Here is a 26,608-nt window from a genome sequence, read left to right as displayed (position 1 = left end):
TTAAATGAATTGAATTAAATATTTGTTTAATAAATGAATCAAATTCGAATCTTGAAATTTTAATTCGTTTAATAAACGAATCGAATTTGAATCTGTAGAATTTTGATCTAATTTATTTAGGATTCGATTCGATTATTCATTTTGACACCTCTAATTTTGATGGATAAATTCATTATTTATATAATAAGTGAATACAAACTTTATGTTATCACTTTTTTTCTAATTGCAATTATTGTTCAAAAGACAACGTTTGTCAAGATATCTAGTGGATGAAATTAATGGTCAATTCTAGATTATCCACTGATGCTCGGCCAAAATTCACCCTATCCCATTTTTTTTTATAGTCAATAGCAAATATTAAAGGTTAATTCCATGTTAATAAATGATTAGTAAATACTTTGACTTTTAATATCTATTATTGTGTTGATTGGAAAAAAGAAAAAAAAAGATTTTAAAATTTGAGTCAAAATTTTAAGTTAAAATAACCTAATTCTTAATTTATAATTGAAACCACATTGACAACATTGGTTGTTTTCAATACAAGTACATAAAATATCATAAAAACATGACAAAGCTAACATTCATTTTTATTTTTCTCACAAGTAAATTATGTTTGGGTGGTAGAGGGATTCTTCCAAATCCATCAAGAGGGCTCAGAAGAAGCAAACCTAAAAGATCTGATAATGGGTTTAAGATTCTCCGTAGTTTTAATAATTACCCAAAACAAAAACCGATAAAAAAACAGCATTCCGAACAAGATAGCAAGATCAACCCACTTGGTGTGTCCCATATCAACTTGCCAAATATTTGTGAGGACTTCTTTACCAGTGATTGTTGGAGGTCCTCCAGCTTGATTATTAGGGAATGTTAATCCTTCAAACTCATTTTTGTAGAATCCTTGAAAAGCATACCTATGAAATGCAATATAGTACATAGGATATTTCCAAACTGGCTTCGGAAGATCGTTTGGCAATCTGAAGAAACCTCCATTCAGCATCATAATTCCTTGAATTCCAGCGCCGGTTATGATTCCCATGAGGAAATCTGGCACTATGCTTGCAACAATCATCATTAAGCTCTCAACCAACATCATGGATACAAAAAGCCCCAAAACAAAGTATAGAAAATGTCCAATATTCTTTTGAAGGCCAGTTAGGTAGTATGCTATTGCTCCAGGAATCAAAGATATTAGGAGTAAGTAAGGGGTAGAAGAAAATGAGTTGCTAAGAACAAATGAGGCAACACCATAGTGCCCATTTAACCTTTCTCGCCCAAATATCTAAAGGAAGTAAAAAATGTCAATTAAAATGTGTCACATGTGGCTAAAAGTAATTAGACTACTGTAAATTACAAACCTTCATATCCTCCACGAAAGAAGGGAATCCACCGATCGCCATGAAAGTCAAAAATGCTGCAATAAACATGAGCATGGATCCCCTGGCCTAGTATTCGTGATATAAATGATTATGTAAAGATCTCGTTGAATTGTACAATAGTACAAGTTCTATTTTGAGCTTTCACCAAGGTTACCTGAATTGACCCATAACTGGATCCAATATCGTGGAAAATAGTCCCTATGCATAAACCCAAAGCGACGTAGATTGCAAAGCGAAGCCAATAATATCCTAAATCGCGATACATGTTAACAAATGATCTCTTTGTAAGAACGAGGCTCTGAGTGATGAAGCTAGCTTGGTTTCCCTTTTCTAAAGTTCCTCCTTTCTGCATGCACAACAAATTTAGTACATTAACCTTGCTGCTAAAGTTAATTAATTCAAATTTAATAAACATGTGTGTGTACCTGTTGGCATATTATGGAAACACGTTCTTTAACTTCATTGTAAGTGTCGGATGATTTGTATGAGTTGACTAGAATGTTGATAACCTCTTCAGTACTTGTTCTTCCAGTTCCTTCTTCAATGTTCTATTTTACACAAACGTTGGTCGAATTATATTTTATATATATATATATATATATATATATATATATATATATATATATTTCATAACATTCATTAAGTTCTTAGATAATCACTTACTTCTTCAAAGTCCTTATTGATAATTCTTAGATAGTGGTCGGATGGATTTCTCAAACTTGGGCAAGGAAAGCCATTTGAAGCAAACAATTGTTCTGCCATTGAAGAAGGACCAAAATAAATTGTCTTCCCATAAGCAAGAAGGCAGAGATTGTGAAAGAGCTCAAAAACGTCACTATTAGGTTGATGAATCGATGCGAGAACAGTTCTTCCATCTTCGCGAGCAAGATTAACAATACGCTTCATAACATGGTAAGATGCGGCACTGTCAAGCCCGCTAGTAGGCTCATCGAGGAACAAAAGCTTTGGGCGTGTTAAGATCTCAATGCAAATACTAACCCTTCTCTTTTGTCCACTGCTAATTCCTTTTACGTTCCATCCTCCTATTCTAGTGTCCATGGCATCTTGTAATCCCATTTCTCTAATAGTCATTTCAGCTCTTTCCTTCTTCTCTGATCTTGACATAGAATCTGGCAGCTGCAGTTGTGCAGAATAGTATATAGCTTCCATTACTGTTAATGTTGTCATCAGAATATCTTCTTGAGTCACATAGGCCTAAATAATTTTTAAAATAATAATAAGTAAATTATTTAAGATGTGTCTTTAAAACATTCAATAACATATTACTATTTTAGGTGAAAGTATAATGAACATTAATACAATAGTATTATTTCACTTTTTTCTAACCGAAGTTCCGAAGGCAAGCATCTCTTTGCGACCATTGATTAGAATCTCCCCAGTCTGCTGAGTGTTTGCACTTAACCTTCCTACAATATAGTGTGTGTCTTAGTACGTAGCTAAGTGATTTTATTTTTTATTTTTTAGGGAAAACTTGAAAAAGAAATTATATTCTCAGTTTAATTTTAAGTTAAAAATTTGAAACAATACCTGCCAGTGCATCAAGAAGTGTAGACTTGCCACAACCAGAAGGACCCATGATGGCTAATATCTGGCCTGGTTCAACATACCCGGTCAGCTCTTGCAAAATTGCACGTTTTCCATTTTCTTTTTTACCACTTGGAACTACAACCGAAAGATCCTTCCACGTTAAGAAAATGCCATTATCAAACTTTGATTTCAAGGAGCTAGCAACATAATCATTACGTGAAACAGAGCTTGATAAGGCAGTGCTAAATGGGAAAATTTTATTCTTGCTGGATCTAGAAGATGATGAAGCCCAACTTTGCACCTCTAAGTCATCATTTTTTGCACTAGTTGATCTTGACACATTGATTGGAGAATCCATGTTAAGCTTCGTACATGAATTGACACCTTTGAGAAAAAAAAAGAGACTAAAAAAAAGTTTTGAATATACTGAGACTCAGAATTAAAGCCTTTAACTCTTATATAAAGAACTTTATTTCATTTATAATCTTAAAAGGTTTAGGAAATTTTGGGATTTCATACATCACTTCAAAAGTCAAATTTGGATTATATATATATATTTGAATATATTGTATAATTTTGTTCATTTTTGACTTAAGAGTGTGGTTTTTTATTAGTCTTAACTTTTAGTAATTAACATTATTTTTATCTTCTAGTCAAAGTTTGTATGCATATTCTAAATACATCTTTTTTTCTTTCTTTCTTTTTTTAACAGTGATACACACACCCTACTTGTGAAATCTCGCCGAAGGAAATTTTTTTTTAAGAAACAAGTAATGAAAGATAAAATTTTAAAAAATGAAATTTGCCTAGGTGGGGTTCAAGTAAGATTCATTAATGTGATAAGTATTTGACGCAACGGGATAATGAAAGCGGATTGACAAGCTAGATAAATGCTAGATATCGTTCTAGCAACAATCCAAGCAAACGTAATTAGGTTACACTCTAATCGAAACATAATTAGATCTCATTTTGATTTAAATGACTCAATGAGATTTTGATAACACTTTAAGCATTATTAGATAATGCTCTAATTTAAATGACTATATAAGAGAGATTTTGATAGATAATCCCAACGAAAATTATAAAAGTGAGGTTTTAATTGAATAACTGAATTTAATTAACAATGACAAAACCTCCTTATTTATAAAAGGATAAATCTACTTCCTCACATTAAGTTAAATGAAAAATTAAATTACAATTATAATACGATTAAACGAAAAAAAAATATCATAATTGACTCTAATTAAAAATAAAAAATATCAAAAGATCTAAAATAACAAATATCTAAAATTCTAAAATAATGTTCTACATTATAAAAGGATCATAGTTCAAACATATTGATGAATAACAAAGAAAGAAATACTAACAAATGGATTACAAATTTCACACAGAAACTAGCAAGTTGCTGAAGCATATACAAATGGAAAGTGAACGACCAACATCTTTTCATATAAAACTTGAAAAATTAATTCCAAAACAGTATAATAGTTACCAACAATGCATGATAAACAAGTACAAAAAAAGCATAAATTAAATGCAAATGACAAGTTTTAATTACTGTTTAATACGCAAGTACGGAAGATCGCGAAAGTACAATGTAAAAAAAGTTTTATTCACTTGTTTAATAATCTGAATGCAAAAAACGAAGAGGTAAAAATAATTCCATACACAGGGTAAAACAATTTTAGAATTTCTAGCAAATGCATTGTGTTGTGCAAATTTTAATGTACTCGCAAGCGCACGAATCTATTGTAGTATAGATCTATGGTGACGAGTGTCGATCCCACGAGGAGGTGGATTTTAATTGTGTAGAATTAATTTTGTGAATGGGTGATTGGATTTGTGGTGGAAATGATTGGAATATGCTAAAACTTAAATTAAAATGGAGAGAATAAATTCTAAAATTAGTATTGAAATGGTGAGAATAAATTGAAGAGAATTCTATTGAAATGACGTACTTGGGTATCTAGATCCGTATCAACATGCATCATGGGCTAAATAATCCGTATTAATGCCAATTAAATCATGAGGGGGGAATCCACACCTCATGAACCACGCTCTAATCAATATGGTGCTAAGGGCTTATCGTGCCAAATAATAATAACCTTGTACTAGAGGGCCGGTGTAACCAAGGCGGTACTAGACAAGATTAGTATTATTTGTCGACGAGAAGTCAAAACATCCACAAAAACTAGAGGGGAAGAGAAAATAAATTTACCAAATTAAGCCCATGACACATGTTGAGACTTCACCTTCAACCCAAGCTTGAAAGAAAATTAGCCACTCATAATTGAACTAGGGGCAAAATGGAAATTTATTAAAATACGAAGAAAATACAAGATGGAGAGGGAATTACAGAAAATGGATCCCAAAAATGGATTCAGAGATCTCAAATTAGGGGGGGGAGGCCCCCTTTTTATAGATACATGGAGTAAATCATGGCCATCGGATTAAAAACAGTTTGGACACTCAGGATTGCGCCACGTCATCAGTCAACAGTCCACGGTTTGACCACGCGGATGAACAGTAACACGGTTTGACCCGACTTTGAACAGTAACGCGGTTTGACCCGGATGAACAGTAACGCGGTTTGGTTGAAAATAATCCTGTGTGATGCATGCACCGTACGCGAGATTTTTCGTCCACTGATATGCTGCCACGTCACCATCAACAGTACATAAGAATTTTAGTCCAACAGGATCGTGACACCTCATCAGTCAATGCCACATCATCGGTCAATGCCACGTCATCATCCGTCTATGTGAACAGTGTCGTGAACAGTAACGTATACAGTATCGTACACGTGAATAGTACCGTACATGTGAATAGTGCCATTTTTCCTTTTATGCTCCTCCTAAGGTTTTCGACCGTCCTGAGTTCAAAAGTGATGTCCGTTTTGCCGTCTGATCTCTCCTTTATTGTGAAATGACTATAATGCCCCTAAAATACATAAATTACTTAATTAAAATAAAACACACGTAATTAAATCATAAGAATGTTAAATACATAAAAGTAAGGGTTGTTAGTAAGACTTGAAATGTAAAATGACGGTTTTCTCCTTTATAAATATGCATTTTCTAACACTCAACACACCCCCCAACCAGCTTATTGCTAGTCCCTAGCAAATAAAGCGAAAACAAAATTCAAATTCAAAATAATTTTTTTTTTGTTTTAATAGAAACACTCGTATTTATTCCATCAGATTAATGATAGCAATCAAATAAAAGTATAAGTATTATCTCCAGTCTAAAGCAACATCACACCCACATCAACCATCCACATGAATTAGCCCAGTAGACTTTGTTTTAGCTACTCTCAAGAATGACATGTCAAACCCCAAAATCTCACTGGAAGTAGTGACACTCTCACAAATAAATTAATCCCAATAAAAATAGTCACTCCAATGAATGGTAATTGAGAGAGAAAATAATAAAGAAGTGATATCACATGCTCTCACCAAGATGAAATAAATATGCCCTCAGCTTAGAAATAATACGATCTCAAGTCAAATAAAATGTTAGTCAACCCACTTTATTTATCTTTTTTTTTTTTTAATTATGCATCACTACATCTTTTTAGCCCATATAACTAGCTTCTACTTCAAACTATAGTTCCCTAAAATCAAGAAGGACTTTTATTAGGACGTAACGTAGGCTAGGGATATGGCTAACAAAGAAAGGAAATAAGGAAAACAAAGTGTATGTTTGAGAAAAATACAGATTTTTTTTTTTTTGGAAGTTGCAAGGTGGATTTCACCTATTATTGTTATTTTTATTCTTTTGAAACAACAACTTTTGTTTTGTTTTGTTTTGTTTTTTTTTTTTTTTTGCTTTTATTTGGCATAACTTCACTGAACAACATAATTATTTACATTTTCTCAAACATAAATAGGGATGAGACTTAAAAGACATTGGGTAATACTCCAAATCGGAGTGGGTCAAGATGATAAGTTGACAAAGAAAAGGTTTTTTTTTTTTTTTTTTTTTTTTTTTTTTTTAAAGGCTCAAAAGGGGTAACTATGGATATTTAATAACAGGGATGGCTAGAAAGGCTCAAACGGATCAAAGATGGCCTTTCCATCATCTTTTAGGGCTCTAAATAATTATCCATATCTACTAGTTAGATGGGCCTCCCAATGTAGTAACACACATTTTTTTCTTTTTTCTTTTTTTTTTAATTTTACCATTTTTTTTTTAAAGGGTTAACTCAAAAGAAATCTAGAGATCGTGTATAAAATAATAAACTGCTAAGCTGTATAGAGAATGGGCAAAAGGGTTACTCTCCAAGAAAATGATAGGCTCAACAACTCACTTGGCACTTATTATGACATGTTCATTCCTTCAAGCAACTCACATTTGTCTCCGACATCAACATGTAAAGTAGCAAACATAGCGTAACATCACTTAAGACCAAAGATAATACAAATACTAAAATTTGAAATTAATCATGTCATCCAATGTTAAAACAAATCACACATTTTCTTTTTTTTAAACATCATTCTACCCCCCAACCTATTCTAAACATGAAAGGAAAATATGCATGCAGAAATGTGAAAATGATGTATAAAAACTAATTAGAAAAGTTACACGTAAAATGATAGAAAACGAAAATGATTTTTTTTTTTTTTTAAAAGAAGATGCGTTTCTAGAGGAACTACACTCCATATTCAGCCATCTTCGACTCAAAAGTTGGAAAATGTATATTTATAGAGGAGAAATTAAAGAAGAAAAATAAACATAAACACATAATAAAGAAAAAGAAAATGTCTGAATTTTTTTATTTTATTTTATTTTTTTTGAATTTTTTTTTCAAACAATGAAGATGCGTTTCTAGAGTAACTACACTCCATATTCAGCCATCTTCAACACAAAAAGTTAGCAACAGTTAGTTTCTACAACAAAAAATTAGTAAAAACTTAACCAAAATTTCACAATTGTCGACTATTCCCTCCCCCCAACCAGAACGAAACATTGTCCTCAATGTTTGAAATGAAAGAAGTAGAGTTTAGAAGACATCACCTGGGTGGTGCAACACAGAAGAAAATATTTACAGGCGGAGAGTTAAATCTAATTTGTACTTCTTACTGCTGCTACTGTTACCATCATTATTTGGACGCTCCAACACAAAGGTCCAGGGGTCTGGCTCCGGTCTATAAGCTTGTAATAGATCCAGTAGCTCATTAGCAGTGTGAGCACAAATAAAGAGTTTTTTCACATTAGCGGGAATGAAATAGTTTTTTATTGCATGGTTAAGAAATGCGATAAAGCCATCATAAAAGTTATTGACATTTAACAAACCGATGGGTTTCTGGTGAATGTGTAGATGGGCCCAAGATGCTAGTGTCATAAGTGCCTCTAGTGTTGCAAGATCTCCTGGAAGGAAAACAAAAGCATCAGCATGATTAAGCATTTCAGTTATTCTTTCTTGCATACCTGAGACGACTAACTCTTCTCCAGTTGATGAGTCAGACGAACTGCCCAATGGTTTTAGGACTCTTGGGATGATGCCTAACACTTGACTTCCTCTGATAAAAGCTGCTTCGGAGACCATTTTTGATAACCCTCGGTTACCTCCTCCATACACCAAATGTAAATTTCTCGCTGCTATGCTTCGACCAAGATCTATGGCTGCCTCAACGAACTCTTTATGTTTGTCATAGGTAAATCCAGAAAGCACACAAATGTTCTTGAATTGTCTATTGGGAGTAGCTGCCATTGGAATATTTCTCAAAAACAATTTGTGAGTGTTTGACAAAAGAAATCACATTTAAGAGTCTTGGTGATAGTAGGTCACAGCTGTGAATGAGGTAACATGTTAGTGTCAAATAACGCATGAAGCACATGGCTCACGAGTCAAAAAGAAAACAGTAAAAAGGAAAAAGCAAACAGTAATAAAATTATTAAAGACAATAATGCAAACAATAAAACAACAGTGAAATGAAATAAAATAACAGTAAAGTAAAAGGATATTTACACGTAGTTGCGACTGTGGCTCACATCTTCCTCTGGTTTTACGTCCAGAAACGGCTTGAACGCCCTCTATGGGTCGAGGATAGGCTTCCCATCCAGTTTTCTTATAAACAGGCAAACAGGGTCGTTTATAGTCAGATTCCCGAGACTATATCGTACATGCTCTTTCTGGAATAATGGCTATAACTGGAGAATCACTCCTTGCACATATCCACTGGGATGCGTTTCAAGAGACAAAAGGATATCATCCAATGACTCCTTATTCAAGCCATCCCTAATGAATTGAATCTTATCTTCCCTGTTATCAGACATCATTCCTAAAGAACATGGGTTTTTATTGCAACTCATTCTGGCACACTTATGACAAGCAACAGAAATTCTTCGAGCTCGTCGTTTTCTTGCATAATTTCCTTTACCACAACCAGGCATGTATGCAATAAATTTTGGAGGTAACTCACCTGCCGATCGTACTTTAGCCTCGATTAACCAACGGATGTCAGCAGGTATGTTATTTCTCATGAGTAATCGCATGCGTTCGGACCGAGCTTTATAGATCGTAAGGAGGGCATTCTGAGGAAGTGAAGGGAATCGCTTGTGAAGCTTCGTTAGAATCTCGTTTCTGTCCATACCTTCGCCTCAGAATATCAGTTATTATGGGAAACTGAAGTAACCGACTTGATTGTCACGGAGTACCGTTATCCGCCACTTCACCGGGGTAACAAACTAAAGCACACAAACAGAAAAACAAATTAAAACACACAAAGAAAATTAAAATCGTCCTCTTATTGAATTTACCTCAAGCTCCAACTGGATGTCGTAAACACTTCTCTCAATGTCTCTGAGTTGGCTTTCTAAACCCTCAACATAGGCTACTAACTCTGGTGGTTGTAGAGCCCAAATGCGTTGTGTTTTACAAAATTGAATCTGCCTTTTGAGATGAGTTTTGACACGTTGAAGTGGTTTAAGAATGTTCAGGAGGAACGGCCTAAGTATGAGACTCATGATTAACAATGATAAGAGAAAACTTAATGGTAAAATAAACACACTTATGCAAAAACAATTTCAATTAGCAAAAGAATAATATAAAGAAAGAAAACAAAATCAAATCAACAAAAAGAAAGAAAAAAAAATCAATTCAAATCTGGTGGGTCACTCAAATTTATTTCGGTGTCTTCTCCACGTGGTTGGTATTCTAGATATGGCTTTAATCTTTGACCATTAACTTTAAACGTGACACCGTTCTTTGGGTCCTTAATTTCAATTGCCCCATGTGGAAAAACAGTATGAACAATAAATGGGCCAGACCAACGAGAGCGTAACTTACCTGGGAATAGGTGCAAGTGAGAATTGAACAAAAGCACTTTCTGACCTGGAGTGAAAGATTTTCTCATAATGTGCTTGTCATGAAAGACTTTCATTCGTTGCTTGTAAATCTTGGCATTTTCGTATGCATCATTGCGAATTTCTTCAAGTTCTGCCAGTTGTAATCTTCTTTCTGAGCTGGCATGCTGCATATCAAAGTTGAACTTCTTGATGGCCCAATATGCACGATGTTCGAGTTCCACAGGTAGGTGGCAAGCTTTTCCATACACTAGCCTGTAGGGTGACATCCCAATCGGGGTCTTGAAAGCCGTTCTATATGCCCATAAGGCATCATCAAGTCTTAATGACCAATCTTTTCTGTCCGGCCTCACCGTTTTTTCTAATATGTGCTTTATTTCTCGATTGGAGATCTCAACTTGGCCACTGGTTTGCGGATGATACGGGGTCGCCACTTTGTGTGTGATTGAATACTTTGTCAAAAGAGCTTTGAATGCTTTGTTACAAAAGTGGGCACCACCATCACTGATTATCGCTCGTGGGAATCCAAAGCGTGAAACAATGTTGCTTTTCAAAAATGCTATCACCACCTTGTGATCATTGGTCCTACATGGAATTGCTTCTACCCATTTTGAGACGTAGTCAACACCAACCAATATGTATTGATGGCCAAAAGAAGGGGGAAAGGGTCCTATGAAGTCGATACCCCATACGTCAAAAATCTCAACCACTAAAATTGGATTTAGTGGCATCATGTTCCTTCGTGTAATGCTCCCCATTCGTTGACACCTATCACATGAAGAACAAAAAGTGTAAGCGTCTCGAAATAGTGTTGGCCAATAGAAACCACATTGTAAAACTTTAGTCGCTGTTTTCTTAGCACTGAAACGGCCTCCACAAGCTTGTTCATGGCAGAATGAAAGGATATTCTGAATTTCATTTTCTGGGACACATCGTCTAACAATTTGGTCTGCACAATACTTGAACAAATACGGGTCATCCCAAAAGAAATTCTTTATTTCCGCAAAGAATTTGATCTTGTCTTGCTTGGTCCAATGCTCTGGAAGTTTACCTGTAACAAGATAATTAACTATATCAGCATACCAAGGTAATACTTCCACACTCATTAATTGTTCATCTGGAAATGACTCATTTAATATTAATGGCTCTGTAATTGTGTCAAAGTGAAGACGAGAGAGATGGTCCGCCACAACATTTTCTAACCCTTTCTTATCTTTGAATTCCAAGTCAAATTCCTGCAAAAGTAACACCCAACGAATTAGTCTAGCTTTTGCATCTTTCTTTGTGAGAAGATATTTAAGAGCAGCATGATCTGTGAACACAATTATTTTACAACCAATGAGATAAGATCGAAATTTTTCCAATGCAAACACTACTGCTAGCATTTCTTTTTCAGTAGTTGAATAGTTCAACTGTGCATCATTCAATGTCATACTAGCATAGTAAATAACATGAGGAATTCGATCAACTCTTTGTCCTAAAACTGCTCCTACTGCATAATCAGATGCATCACACATGAGCTCAAATGGTAAGCTCCAGTTTGGGGCCTGAATGATGGGTGATGATGTCAACAATTGTTTTAATTTTTCAAACGCCATGAGACATGAATCATTAAAGATAAAAGGTACATCCTTAGCAAGTAAATTGTATAAGGGTCTAGAAACTTTGCTAAAATCTTTAATGAAACGTCTATAGAAACCAGCATGCCCAAGGAAAGATCTTACTTCTCTGACTGTTTTGGGTGAAGGAAGATTAGAAATGAGATCCACCTTGGCTTTGTCCACCTCAATACCTTTGCTCGAAATGATGTGACCGAGGACAATACCTTGTTTTACCATAAAATGGCACTTCTCCCAATTTAAGACCAAATTCTTCTCGATACATTTCTGCAGAACTAGCGTTAGATGATGTAAACATTGATCAAACGAGTCACCAAAGACAGAAAAGTCATCCATAAAGACTTCAAGGAATCGTTCAACCATATCAGAAAAAATGCTTAACATGCATCGTTGAAATGTAGCAGGTGCATTACATAATCCAAATGGCATTCTCCTATATGCAAATGTGCCAAAAGGGCAAGTGAAAGTAGTTTTCTCTTGATCTTTTGGTGCTATGGGAATCTGATTATATCCTGAGTAACCATCTAGAAAGCAATAAAATTCGTGGCCTGCTAATCTATCAAGCATTTGATCGATAAATGGTAAAGGAAAATGATCTTTACGTGTGACAGAATTCAATTTTCTATAATCAATGCATACACGCCATCCTGTAGTTACTCTAGTTGGTATCAATTCATTATCGGCATTCGTAACTACTGTGACTCCTGACTTTTTGGGGACAACTTGTATAGGACTGACCCATGAACTATCAGAAATGGGGTAAATGATACCTGCATCTAATAGCTTAAGGACTTCAGTTCTAACCACTTCTTTCATATTAGGATTTAACCGACGTTGCATTTCCCTAGTAGATTTAGCATTTTCATCAAGGTGAATGTAATGCATGCAGTCTACTGGATTTATACCTTTGATGTCTGCTATGGTCCATCCTAATGCTCCTTTGTGCTCTTTTAAAACATCCAACAACTTACCTTTTTGTTCATCATTGAGGGATGATGAGATGATTACCGGCAGAGAACTTTCTTCTCCCAAAAATGCATATTCCAAAGTGTTGGGTAATGGTTTGAGCTCGAGTTTCGGTGGTGATTCTGATGATGGGATGAGTTTCTTCTCTGATGGTGCTAGTTGTTCAACTCTTGACTTCCATTTATTAGTGTCCATAGATGGTGCTGAGTCAAGTAGGGCATTGACCTCTTCGACCGATCTGTCAATATCAAAATCAAAATCAAAACCAAAGTGAGTTAAGCATGTCTGTAAAGGATCATCACTAAGGTTTGAAACAAAAGTGTCATCAACTAATGCTTCTATTAAATCCACATCAACAATTTCATCATCTGCATTGTGAGGTTGTTTGGCAATGTTGAAGATGTTCAACTCCATAGTCATGTTGCCGAAGGACAATTGCATATTTCCGGTCCTACATTGAATGTGAGCATCCGCAGTTGCCAAGAAAGGTCGGCCTAGAATAATGGGGATGTGCTTCCTTGAATCCTGTATTGGTTGAGTGTCAATTACAATGAAATCAACAGGAAAATAAAACTTGTCTACCTGGATAAGCACGTCCTCCACAATACCACGAGGTATTTTCGTGGACCGATCTGCAAGTTGTAACACCACTGGAGTTGGGTGTAATTCTCCCAGTCCAAGTTTCACAAACACAGAGTAAGGCAATAAATTTACACTAGCTCCTAAATCCAACAAAGCATTCTCAATTGTGTGGTTCCCTATACTACATGAGATAGTGGGGGAGCCTGGGTCTTTGCATTTTAAAGGAATTTTATGTTGGAGTATAGAACTAACGTTTTCTGTTAAAAATGCCTTCTTTTGAACATGCATGTTTCTCTTTTTAGTACACAAATCTTTAAGAAACTTGGCATAAGATGGAACTTGCTTTATAGCATCAAGTAAAGGGATGTTAACACTTACCTGTTTGAAGATTTCGAGAATCTCACCTGTAGATTTTCCCTTTTTTCCTTTCGCTAACTCTGAGGAAATGGAGCTTTGGGAACGTATTCTCGTAGGTTGGCTTCTTCTCTCTCCTCCGGTGGTGAGTCCTCAACGTTCACAGGTACAATTTGATTTTTCTTTGTCACCGGCATCTCCACTTTGTTGTCGATTTCCTTTCCTTTTCGCAAGGTCATTACTGCTTTGATCTCTCCATGCTGCTGTGGTGAACTGGTACTTGCTTCATGTACTCCTTTAGGGTTAGGCACTGGTTGACTTGGAAACTTACCTTTCTCAACGGTCATTGCCAAGGTCTGAACTGAAGAAGCAAGTTGTCCCACCATCTTCTCCAGGCTTGAAACTGATTGAGCTTGTGAGTTGAAGCCTGCTCTCAACTCATTTCGTAGTCCATCAATGGTGCGGTTCTGTTGCTCAATCGTGGAGTGAGTAAGATTCTTGAGATTCTGGAATGAATCCTCCCATGGTCTGGGTTGAGAATAATTCTGGTTTTGATTGTATGGTCTAAATGGGGGCTGAGAGGCTTGAGAATTTTGAGCAATTTGTTGCATTGGTGGAGCTGGAGCTGCTGGTCCATTCTGTTGGAATCCTTGAGACCATGAAAAATTGGGGTGGTCTCTCCATCCAGGGTTATATGTGTTGGAGTATGGGTTGTAATTCGATAGTTTTCTCATTACACCTATGGCATTGGCTTGATCTGAGTATGAGTCATGGTCATGTGCCTCTGTTGATTTAGCAGTCGATAACGATGCTATTTGTCGAGAGAGACCTTCAATTATCGCTTTGACTTCTTTGATTTCTGAATTTGATTCGCCAATTTGAACCTCATTCACTCCTTTAATTCTTCTAGTATTCCTGAGTGATCGACTCCGTTGTTGGGAATTATCCGCTTGTCGCTGGAAAAATTCCCAAATCTCTGATGCACTTTTTGACATTAGCTCTCCTCCACTTGTTGCCATTAGCCATTCTTGCACATTTGGTAGTAATCCCTCCAAAAAGTATTGGCATTGGTGCCATTTCTCGTATCCATGATGTGGACACTTCAAGAGTAGCCCATTGAATCGCTCCCATGTTTCGAAAAACTGCTCGTCCTCTCTTTGGGTAAACTCCGAGATTTCCCTGCGAATAGCATTGGTTTTATGCACTGGGAAATATTTATTCAAAAATTTTGTTACCATTTGTTCCCATGATGAAATGCTATTAGCAGGCAATGTATTAAGCCATGAACGAGCTCTATCCTTTAAAGAAAATGGGAATAATCTGAGTTTAACATCATCGTCTGAAAAATTCTCATATTTAAATGTTTGACAAATAGCATGAAAATCATTCAAATGATTATATGGGTCCTCATTTTCTAAGCCATAGAATGTGGGGAGACAATTTAGCACACTAGGTTTTAGTTCAAAGCTCCTAGCAGCTACATTTGGGTATCTTATGCATGATGTGCTCAAATTAGCTAAGGGACTAAAATAGTCCTTAAATGGCCTCTCCTGTGGTGCTTGTAAATCCATTCCAAATTTATTTTTAATGTGCTTTTGTGTGCGAATTGTTTTCTCAAGTTCAAGGTCTATAGGTTCAAGATTAGGTAATAATGACCTACGACCATGCATGCAAAATAAATAAAATGAAAATGAAGATGGAACAAAATAAATACAAATAAAATAAAGAAGAGAGAGAAATTACAATACTAACCTTATTGCGCTATTACAACCTTTCTATAAAAATACACAAAAATAAATACGTGAAAAAAAATTAAATTAATAAAATAAAAAAAAATTACAAAGAAAAAATAAATAAATTGAAAATTAAATTACAGAATTTTAAAGAAGAGAAAAAGAAAAGAAATACTAACCTTTATATGTAGATTCACTTTTTTTTTCTTTTTCTTTTTTTTAATAATTAAAAAAAATACAAGAAAACAAATAAAAGAAATTATTCACAAAAATTAATTCTATGAATTAAAATTACTTACCTCCCCGGCAACGGCGCCAAAAACTTGTTGTGCAAATTTTAATGTACTCGCAAGCGCACGAATCTATTGTAGTATAGATCTATGGTGACGAGTGTCGATCCCACGAGGAGGTGGATTTTAATTGTATAGAATTAATTTTGTGAATGGGTGATTGGATTTGTGGTGGAAATGATTGGAATATGCTAAAACTTAAATTAAAATGGAGAGAATAAATTCTAAAATTGGTATTGAAATGGTGAGAATAAATTGAAGAGAATTCTATTGAAATGACGTACTTGGGTATCTAGATCCGTATCAACATGCATCATGGGCTAAATAATCCGTATTAATGCCAATTAAATCATGAGGGGGGAATCCACACCTCATGAACCACGCTCTAATCAATATGGTGCTAAGGGCTTATCGTGCCAAATAATAATAACCTTGTACTAGAGGGCCGGTGTAACCAAGGCGGTACTAGACAAGATTAGTATTATTTGTCGACGAGAAGTCAAAACATCCACAAAAACTAGAGGGGAAGAGAAAATAAATTTACCAAATTAAGCCCATGACACATGTTGAGACTTCACCTTCAACCCAAGCTTGAAAGAAAATTAGCCACTCATAATTGAACTAGGGGCAAAATGAAAATTTATTAAAATACGAAGAAAATACAAGATGGAGAGGGAATTACAGAAAATGGATCCCAAAAATGGATTCAGAGATCTCAAATTAGGGGGGGGAGGCCCCCTTTTTATAGATACATGGAGTAAATCATGGCCATCGGATTAAAAACAGTTTGGACACTCAGGATTGCGCCACGTCATCAGTCAACAGTCCACGGTTTGACCACGCGGATGAACAGTAACACGGTTTGACCCGGATGAACAGTAACGCGGTTTGGTTGAAAATAATCCTGTGTGATGCATGCACCGTACGCGAGATTTTTCGTCCACTGATATGCTGCCACGTCACCATCAACAGTACATAAGAATTTTAGTCCAACAGGATCGTGACACCTCATCAGTCAATGCCACATCATCGGTCAATGCCACATCATCATCCGTCTATGTGAACAGTGTCGTGAACAGTAACGTATACAGTATCGTACACGTGAATAGTACCGTACATGTGAATAGTGCCATTTTTCCTTTTATGCTCCTCCTAAGGTTTTCGACCGTCCTGAGTTCAAAAGTGATGTCCGTTTTGCCGTCTGATCTCTCCTTTATTGTGAAATGACTATAATGCCCCTAAAATACATAAATTACTTAATTAAAATAAAACACACGTAATTAAATCATAAGAATGTTAAATACATAAAAGTAAGGGTTGTTAGTAAGACTTGAAATGTAAAATGACGGTTTTCTCCTTTATAAATATGCATTTTCTAACACTCAACACATTGGTCCTATAGCAGATGGTGCGACATTAACATGTTAGTATTGAAAAATAATTTTTTAAAAATGCATATGCATACTGAAATCAAATAAGACAATAGGCTATTTGTACTATAAAATATATTTTAGACACTCTTTTACTTTGCACACTTTTTGATAAATTCAAAAACTTAACTTTTACTTTACACACTCTCATCAATACCAAAATAGACCTCAATTAAATTCGTAGTGTTAATATATTATTTTCTCGATATGCACACATATATTTAATACCCAAATTAAGATTTAAAAATAATAAATAGTCAATGATAATTTTTCTATTCAATTAACAAGGATTGGCGGGATGAACATATTAGAATCAGTTTACCCATGGAGATGAGTGAATGAAGAACTAAAAATAGTGGTATCAGTAATCATTTGTTTTGAAACTCATATTTGATATTGAAGCAATGTAAGGTTTAGTGGTTGGTGAGTCATTAAGTCCTTATTACAATCTGACAACAACTAAATCAATAGACCATCCAGTCAGGATTCCATGGAGCTTGTAGTAACAAAAAAAGAATTAAAAATTACAGCATCGTGAGGCATACCATAAACTTACGTTGAACAATTTATCCAGTCTTTTACGAAATAAAAAATTTAAGCAATCATTGATCAACAAAACCTCACCGACTAATGCAAAAGGTTTTAGTTTCAGGAAACTCAAAAGAGATAGAAGGAACAACAAAAAAATAGTTTAAAGAAATAAAAACCTTGAGCAACCCCCATATCCTTTTTGACTATAGCCTAAATCTCATGAAGAGTGGCAACTTCCTTCTCCTTCCCCTTCAACCACTTATTCATCTAATCCAGTTCCTACAAATACATAAATAAAATAAATAGATCTATCGAATAGCTAGGGTTTTAATCAACCAATTGATCATATGACAGAAAAATTTTAAAAAGTACATTAACGACGTTGTCATCGGCAACCAATATGTCACATTTCATGTTAGAGATTTCGCCTCCGTAAAGCTCGTGCGTTTCTTCCTCCATTTTCTCTCTTGTATTACTAGTAACCAAAAGAGTTTTTGTGTGGTTTATATAAGAGTGATTAAATTATATGCAGTTTTATACGCAAATAACATTACTAAAAACAGACGCAACACAAATGAAACAACAAAATATTCCAAACTCTACACCTCATCCATAATGATATTTTGAAAATTAATTCAACCACTGAATTCTCCTAAATACATGAACTCATCAATTTTCCTATCATTCAAATTTTTTGACATATGAAATCAAATGCATAAAACACTATCCCGCACTACCAAGCACAGTACGTGACCTACCAGAAAGCACACCCGCAAAACATGTGTGCGGTGTGGCGGGGCTCTCTGAGTTGGTGGCTCGACCGGTGGCTTTAGTGGCGTGTGCATGATGCATAGCATCAGAGCTAGAAGCTTCCGTAAATAAATTAAATGATGGAGAGTGAAAGCTTCTATTGAGGTTGTAGACGACACAACTTCAACTAGTGCATCCAACTTATTTGAACTTGGGACTACAGAGCTTGAGATTGTGGCTGCCGATGGGTAAAATTAGGCTTATTTTTCATTACTCCAAATGTTTCAACAAATTTTGCCCTGCACCCAATTGTCCCGACAACTATCACCATTACACCCATCTGGTGAGATATTAGTATATTATCGTCAAGTTTGTTGATGTTGCCCCTCTTATAAATTTCAAAGTCTTAAAACATGTTTATTTATGAAATTGAAAGATAGAAGTGAGGAATAAGAATTATTAACAATACTTATTTATTAAAAAATAGAAATAAAATTAGAGTAGACCTTATAAATTTAGGGATGGTGAATAAGAATCTCATTTTCATGAGAGGTGAGAATGTGGATAAGGAGTGATTAACATTATTATCCTTAATAAAATTTAAAAATTCTTTTTTAACGATAATAAGAATATTATTGTTGTTGTTATTAACAATAATTATTTTGAGTAAAAATAATAATTATTTCTATGATAAATAATGATAATAATCAACTAAGGTTATTTTTATAATTTACAACAATTTATTTCAATTCCAAAATAAAATAAATACAATTAAAATAAACAACTTTATCTTATTCTTAGTAAACACATTAATGCTTATGTAGTCCATTCCGATCTCATTTCTCATTATGATTTTAAGTTCATTCTAATTCCATTATATTCTTATTTCACCTTATTTCAATTACTTATTGGTAAATGCACCATTAAATTTTACTAAAAATCCTCGACACAAGACATTATCTCAAATTAATTTATTAATTTATTTATTACAACGACACCAACAATATTGGTTGCTTTCTATACAACTATATAATGTCACAAAACATGGCAGAGCTATTTCATACATTCATTTTTCTGTTCAAGTTGTGCTAGGGTGGCAGAGGGATTGTCCTACATCTGTCTACAAGGCTTAAAAGAAACAAACCTAAAAGATTTGATAATAGGTTTAAATTTCTCAGTAGTTTTAATAATTGCCCAAAACAAAAACCGATAAAAAAACAGCATTCCGAACAAGATAGCAAGATCAACCCACTTGGTGTGTCCCATATCAACTTGCCAAATATTTGTGAGGACTTCTTTACCAGTGATTGTTGGAGGCCCTCCAGCTTGATTATTAGGGAATGTTAATCCTTCAAACTCATTTTTGTAGAATCCTTGAAAAGTATACCTATGAAATGCAATATAGTACATAGGATATTTCCAAACTGGCTTCGGAAGATCGTTTGGCAATCTGAAGAAACCTCCATTCAGCATCATAATTCCTTGAATTCCAGCGCCGGTTATGATTCCCATGAGGAAATCTGGCACTATGCTTGCAACAATCATCATTAAGCTCTCAACCAACATCATGGATACAAAAAGCTCCAAAACAAAGTATAGAAAATGTCCAATATTCTTTTGAAGGCCAGTTAGGTAGTATGCTATTGCTCCAGGAATCAAAGATATCAGGAGTAAGTAAGGGGTAGAAGAAAATGAGTTGCTAAGAACAAATGAGGCAACACCATAGTGCCCATTTAACCTTTCTCGCCCAAATATCTAAAGGAAGTAAAAAATGTCAATTAAAATGTGTCACATGTGGCTAAAAGTAATTAGACTACTGTAAATTACAAACCTTCATATCCTCCACGAAAGAAGGGAATCCACCGATCGCCATGAAAGTCAAAAATGCTGCAATAAACATGAGCATGGATCCCCTGGCCTAGTATTCATAATATAAAAGATTAAGTTAAAATCCTTTTAACATCATAAGCGCAAATTTAAGCTTTCACCAAAGTTACCTGAATTGACCCATAACTAGATCCAATATCGTGGAAGATAGTCCCTATACACAAACCCAAGGCGATGTAGATTGCAAAGCGAAGCCAATAGTATCCTAAATCGCGATACATGTTAACAAATGATCTCTTTGTAAGAACGAGGCTTTGAGTGATAAAGCTAGCTTGGTTTTCCTTCTCCAAAGTTTCTCTCTTCTACATGCACAACGAATTTAGTATATTAACCATGTTATTAAAATTAATCAAATCAAATTTGCTAAACATGTGTGCATACATGTTGGCATATTATAGAAACTCGTTCTTGAACTTCACTGTAAGTGTCAGATGATTTGTATGAATTGACTAGAATGTTGATAACCTCTTCAGTGCTTGTTCTTCCAATTCCTTCTTCAATATCCTATTTTACACAAAAGTTTGTCAAATTAAATTATGTATATATTTCGTAGCATTCTTTAATTTCCTAGATAATCACTTACTTCTTCAAAATCCTTATTAATGGTCCTTAGATAGTGATCAGATGGATTTCTTAAACTTGGACAAGGAAAGCCATTTGAAGCAAACAATTGTTCTGTCATTGAAGCAGGACCAAAATAAATTGTCTTGCCATAGGCAAGAAGGCAGAGATTGTGAAAGAGCTCAAAAACGTCACTACTAGGTTGATGAATTGATGCAACAACAGTTATTCCATCTTCGTGGGCAAGATTAACAATGCGCTTCATGACATGGTAAGATGCGGCACTGTCAAGTCCGCTAGTAGGCTCATCGAGGAATAAAAGCTTTGGGCATGTCAAGATCTCAATGCAAATGCTAACCCTTCTTTTTTGTCCACCGCTAATCCCTCTTACGTTCCATCCTCCTATTCTGGTGTCCATGGCGTCCTGTAATCCCATTTCTCTAATAGTCATTTCAGCTCTTTCTCTCTTCTGAGATCTTGACATGGAATCTGGTAGCTGCAACTGTGCAGAATAGTATATAGCTTCCATTACTGTTAATGTTGTCATTAGAGTGTCTTCTTGAGTCACGTAGGCCTAGATAATTAAAAAAATAATGATAAGTAAATTATCTAAAATGTATCTTGAAAACATTCGATAACATATTATTAGTTTAGGTGAAAGTATAACGAACATTAATACAATTATATTATTCACTTTTTTTCTTACCGAAGTTCCAAAAGCAAGCGTCTCTTTGCGACCATTGATAAGAATCTCCCCAGTCTGCTCAGTGTTTGAACTTAACCTTCCTGCAGTGTAGTGTGTGTCTCAGTATATAGGTAAGTGTTCTTTTTTTTTATGAAACTTGAAAAATAAATGAACTTTTTAGCTTAATTTTAAGTTAAAAATTTGCAACAATACCTGCTAGTGCATCAAGAAGAGTAGACTTGCCACAACCAGAAGGACCCATGATGGCTAATATCTGGCCTGGTTCAACATATCCTGTCAGCTCTTGCAAAATTGCATGTTTACGATTTTCTTTTTTACCACTTGGAACCACAACCGAAAGATCCTTCCACGTCAAGAAAACGCCATTATCAAACTTTGATTTCAAGGAGCTAGTAATAGAATCATTACGTGGAACAGAGCTTGATAAGGCAGTACTAAATGGGAAAATTTTATTCTTGCTGGATTTAGAAGATGATGAAGCCCAACTTTGCACCTCTATGTCGCCATTTTTTACACTAGTTGATCTAGTCACCTTGATTGGAGAATCCATATTATTTGTTAGGTTTTCTTTAGTTTAGTAGAACAATTGGCGTCTTTGAGATAAAAAAAGAGACTAAGAAAAAGCTTTGAATAAATAGAGAGTGAGAATTGATGCCTCTGACGCTTAAGTAAAGAAACTTTGTTCAATTTATAGTTTAAAAGTTTTATGAAATTTTAGAGATTTCACATGTCACTTCAAAAGTCAATTTTGGATTATATGTATATCTATTTTATAACTTTGTTCCTTTTTGACTCGGGAGTTTGGTTTATGATTTGTCTTAATTTTTAGTGACATTATTTGTATCTTCTAGTCAAAGGTTGCATGTTCTAAATACATCTTTCACAAACCCCTTTAGGAAGATTTTTTTTTAACAAAATAATGTAAGATTTTTTTTTAAAGCCTATCTGAGGTTCAAGTAAGCATAGAAAGAAATTTGATTTAAAAAAAAATAAATTTTGGTACAATATTAAACTTGGTCATAAAATGATATTTATCATCACACGTTTTTAGGGAGGATCAGTTCAAGAGCCACTCTTTTTAACACAATAATATACGCATTAGATTAAGGTATGCAACCTCTCTCACTATATTTAGCAGCAATAATAATAATAATAATCATCATCATCATCATCATCATCTTCCAATAAGAGATGTATCATTTTATTGATCAAACTAAAAGATAGCAAAGGCACATTTCAATACAATGTTTACGGTCCTTTAGCAACTTAGAACTCGTGCTTTTATGATTTAACTTCGTTCTAATTTTAATAAGATATGGACTTCCTTAATAGAAGGGGATTTAACATCTATCTTATAATAATGAGGGCTTTAATCTTATTTCTTGTAGTCATTTGCACGGTATTTTCTTATCAAATGAGGAATTATAGTGATTAGGTGATGAAAAATGAAGCTAGGGTAAAATACTATACAAACATTGAAAACAAAGAAAAGCAAACATGAATTAATCTGCACTTTCTTTGATGCTAAAAGGAGATTATTAAAATTATAAGTAGACAAATGTTTTGATAAATTCTAGCTCAACGTGATATGAAGAAACTCTATGATCCTGTTTGGAATTAAAGTGTTGTAGCTTTTAAGCTACATCTGCTGTGAAAAAAAAAATTATAATTATGAAGCAAAAGTTAATAATATGTAGTAAATATAAATTTTAAATAATGATTTTCACAAAATTATTAAAGATATAATAAATTTTTCATCATACAAGAGAAAAATTATATTAATATAGCTTCCAAACTACATCAGCTAGTGTTTACCAAACACTTTAGTGTTGTAACTTTTAAATTACAGCTGTCCAACCTCAATGTTAAACTCACCTTACAACTAAAGCTCAATCATTATTTTTTATTAAAATGTACTACGAGTGTTTGTATTAACTGCATCCCTCTTTGTTATATAAATTTGGAAGTTGGAAGTGAAACATATTTTACAAGCAAAAGCCACGGCACGGAATGAAGAGAATAAATACTCATTTAACCGCTTCGAATAAATAATTAAAAGTTGCGTCAATTGTAACTGCCTATTAGCTTAGTTGGTAAGAGCGTCGTGCTAATAACGTGAAGGTCACAAGTTCGAGACCTGCATGGGCCAAGTTGAAATTATTAATGTTTTTATTAAACTTTTCTTTCCTCATTTTGTCATAATCATTGATCGAGAGCAATGTTTTGCACTTTTTATCATACAAGTGCGCTTAATTATGCATTATCTAGATTGAGAAAATGGGTCATTAAATCATGTTCACATTATATCAGTTTCATGTTATACTAAATTTAGGTTGATCAAGCACGACCTATTTAATAATCGTGTCAAAATATTGAGACACTAATCTAACACAAAAAATAAAAAAGATTATTCAATGACTCGATTGATATTTATATATTTAACAATATTATATATATATTACACATTTAAACTATTAAAATTTTAATTATATCGATATTATTAAACATACATGTCTACCAATATTGTACACATTTACACTATTAACGTTCCTAATCTATATAAAATTTAAAAAATGAAGGACTGTGTATATGTTTATCCTTCAAAAATAAAAAATAAAGAAAGAAAATAATGTCTAATATTTAAATTTTGATCATAAAAACCTACAAATTAATTTAGAATAAAAAAAGATAATCGTATTATTAAGTGAACAAATGTATCAAAAATTTTAACACTAACCCAACATTAAAAAAATCGTGTCAATTTAAATTCATTTAATAATCATATCAAATTTAATAATTCATACTCATATCTTATTATTGTGTTGCTATCAATTAATTAAATTGCGTCAAATTTTATCAGCTATCTATTATCGATCAAGCGAAAACGACGTTTGCCTTTGATTAGGTTTTTCGAATAATGTTTAGAATGGTAATAACGTTGCGACCCTTAATCTTTTCACAATCACAAATTAAGCCCGCATTTCATGATCACTGGAACCGACAGTCGCTAGACTTTTAGCCTCGAATTTAACAAGATCCCGGCCGTCTCGCTTTGCTTGAAAACAAACTCAAATAGTGTATATTGAAATTAAAACATGAAAAAAAAAAAGACCAATGAGACAGCTCACCCGAGACATACGCTATAGCCAAGCCATCATCCTTACAGACACCGCAACTTTACGCCATTAGTTTATGATTTCGTTTCTGCAACTGGTGGAACCCACCCTTTTCACTGTTACCCATCAGTCATACTTCATATTTTCATCCCACCCAACAAATTAAACTTGTTCAAATATTGTGATTTGTGAAGTTGGTCGGTCTTGGTAAGCTCGATCTCTTACTAACTCTCAGTAGAAATGGCCAGCGGAGGAGGCTATGGAGATCCCAATCAGAAAATTGATTACGTATTCAAAGTTGTTTTAATCGGAGACTCCGCCGTCGGCAAGTCTCAGATACTGGCAAGGTTTGCTCGAAACGAGTTCAGTTTGGACTCTAAAGCCACCATTGGAGTTGAGTTTCAAACTAGGACTTTAGTTATTCAACATAAGAGCGTCAAGGCACAGATCTGGGACACTGCTGGCCAAGAACGGTGCCTTTTTTTTTTTCACTTCTCAATTCTTCTTCTTTTACGTGTGTAATAGCTTCTGATCTGATTGTTTCTGTATCGCATGTTTTTACTTTAGATTTTTGCTGAAACTGTATTGTGGGTTAGGTTCAGTAGCAGTTTTGAACCACTGGGTTCGGTTGATGCCTTTGAATGTTTGTGATTTCATCCAAATATGGGTTATTTGTCGATGTGTATTAACTATGCATATCAGATTGATCTTTGCGGTTTAAAGTGCGTTGATTTAATCGCTTAAAACTTGTGTTTGATTTCTGTGATACAAGTGAATTGGGGGATCCTGTTTAGTGATCGGATTATTAGTGTTATTGGATTGGACATAAGAGTTACTTACTCTCGAATGATCCTGCTGCATGAGTTGTGGATTTAATTTGTACAGTTTGTCATGGCACACCAGGCATTGGATTTATAATTTATCGATTTCCTTCCTCTCCTTGTCCTTTTGGTGTAATGAGCAGATACAGGGCTGTTACAAGTGCATATTACAGAGGTGCTGTTGGGGCAATGCTGGTTTACGACATTAGCAGACGCCAGAGCTTTGATCACATACCCCGTTGGCTGGAAGAGTTGCGAAGCCATGCTGACAAGAATATTGTTATCATTCTCATTGGCAACAAAAGTGACCTTGAGGAGCAGCGGGCGGTTCCTACAGAAGATGCCAAAGAATTTGCTCAGAAGGAAGGACTATTCTTCTTGGAGACCTCAGCACTGGAAGCAACTAATGTGGAAAATGCTTTCATGACTGTGTTGACTGAGATTTTCAACATTGTAAACAAGAAGAATCTAACTGCTGGTGAAGGTCAAGGCAATGGCAACCCTGCATCCCTTTCTGGCAAGAAGATTCTTGTTCCAGGCCCAGCTCAAGAAATCCCTGCCAAGAGCAGCATGTGCTGTAGAACATGATGCAATTTGATATTACTCTCATATTGCACGAATCGGTTTTATGTAGTTAATAACATTTTTTTGAAAGGTGTTGTGCGTTTGGTGTGTATATTTTTCACATTGGCTTAGTTATCTCGTAGGAGCAGAAGATTCTTTCCTTATTTTGAATGCAAAAATAGAACCAGAGTCAAAGCTGAGTGGAACCTCATTTGTTTGATCTTTTTACGGTTGGCCTTGTCCCGTTAATCTTGACCCTTGGTCGATAATTTTGCATGTTAATTGCATGTAAACCATCCCCGGCGTTGAAATGTTAAGACTGTGGCATGAGCATAAAACGCCTCTCAAAATATACAGCTGCCATTTTGGCTTCAATTTCCCACTCTACTTTACGTTTAATGATTCAAGGATTTGAAATATTTGCTTGTGTTCTTGCGTTCTCTTTGCTTGCGTTCTTAATATTC

The 26,608-nt window shown here is 34.6% G+C and overlaps 2 protein-coding genes and 1 non-coding gene across 6 annotated transcripts; 2 read left to right on the top strand and 1 right to left on the bottom strand.

Moving 5' to 3' along the window:
* Positions 1–503: 503 nt before the first annotated feature.
* On the bottom strand, positions 504–22,299 carry LOC102621049 (ABC transporter G family member 1-like). 4 transcript variants are annotated; one of them, XM_015533815.3, is made up of 8 exons: positions 22,137–22,299; positions 2,925–3,225; positions 2,724–2,803; positions 2,040–2,513; positions 1,802–1,924; positions 1,531–1,722; positions 1,356–1,442; positions 504–1,279 (listed from the first exon to the last, which is right to left on the bottom strand). In XM_015533815.3, exons 1-8 carry the CDS (start codon positions 22,191–22,193, stop codon positions 644–646), a joined length of 1,950 nt encoding a protein of 649 aa, XP_015389301.2. In that variant the 5' UTR covers positions 22,194–22,299; the 3' UTR covers positions 504–643. The 4 variants fall into 4 exon arrangements, with proteins under 4 accessions (XP_015389301.2, XP_006466253.2, XP_052287556.1 ...); XM_006466190.4 differs by having other exon boundaries at positions 505–1,279; positions 2,040–2,591; XM_052431596.1 differs by lacking the exons at positions 1,356–1,442; positions 1,531–1,722; positions 1,802–1,924; ... (1 more) ...; positions 2,724–2,803; positions 2,925–3,225 and adding exons at positions 20,122–20,244; positions 20,321–20,407; positions 20,487–20,678; ... (1 more) ...; positions 20,960–21,511; positions 21,644–21,723 and having other exon boundaries at positions 534–1,156; positions 21,836–22,299.
* On the top strand, positions 14,839–14,942 carry LOC127898989 (small nucleolar RNA R71). The gene has a single exon (XR_008050757.1). It is a non-coding gene; the product is annotated as a small nucleolar RNA R71 (small nucleolar RNA).
* Positions 22,300–24,686: 2,387 nt separating the features above from the next.
* On the top strand, positions 24,687–26,372 carry LOC102621602 (ras-related protein Rab11A). The gene is made up of 2 exons (XM_006466191.4): positions 24,687–25,232; positions 25,724–26,372. The coding sequence occupies exons 1-2, from the start codon at positions 25,000–25,002 to the stop codon at positions 26,166–26,168; spliced, it is 678 nt and encodes a 225-aa protein (XP_006466254.2). The 5' UTR covers positions 24,687–24,999; the 3' UTR covers positions 26,169–26,372.
* Positions 26,373–26,608: the final 236 nt, after the last annotated feature.

The sequence above is a fragment of the Citrus sinensis genome, chromosome 7, assembly GCF_022201045.2.
Source record: "Citrus sinensis cultivar Valencia sweet orange chromosome 7, DVS_A1.0, whole genome shotgun sequence".
In the NCBI taxonomy this organism is placed as follows: Eukaryota; Viridiplantae; Streptophyta; class Magnoliopsida; order Sapindales; family Rutaceae; genus Citrus; species Citrus sinensis.
This window is presented reverse-complemented; position numbering and strand designations above follow the sequence as displayed.

Bases quoted from the DNA above. Each gene is read 5' to 3' on its own strand.
- LOC102621049 (XM_015533829.3), bottom strand. From the start codon at position 22,193: ATGGATTCTCCAATCAAGGTGACTAGATCAACTAGTGTAAAAAATGGC. The intron at 21,724-21,835 runs GTATTGTTGCAA...ACTACACTGCAG, and splicing joins TCTTCTTGATGCACTAGCAG to GAAGGTTAAGTTCAAACACT. The intron at 20,881-20,959 runs GTAAGTGATTAT...TGTGTAAAATAG, and splicing joins TTAATAAGGATTTTGAAGAA to GATATTGAAGAAGGAATTGG.
- LOC102621602 (XM_006466191.4), top strand. From the start codon at position 25,000: ATGGCCAGCGGAGGAGGCTATGGAGATCCCAATCAGAAAATTGATTAC. The intron at 25,233-25,723 runs GTGCCTTTTTTT...TGTAATGAGCAG, and splicing joins GACACTGCTGGCCAAGAACG to ATACAGGGCTGTTACAAGTG.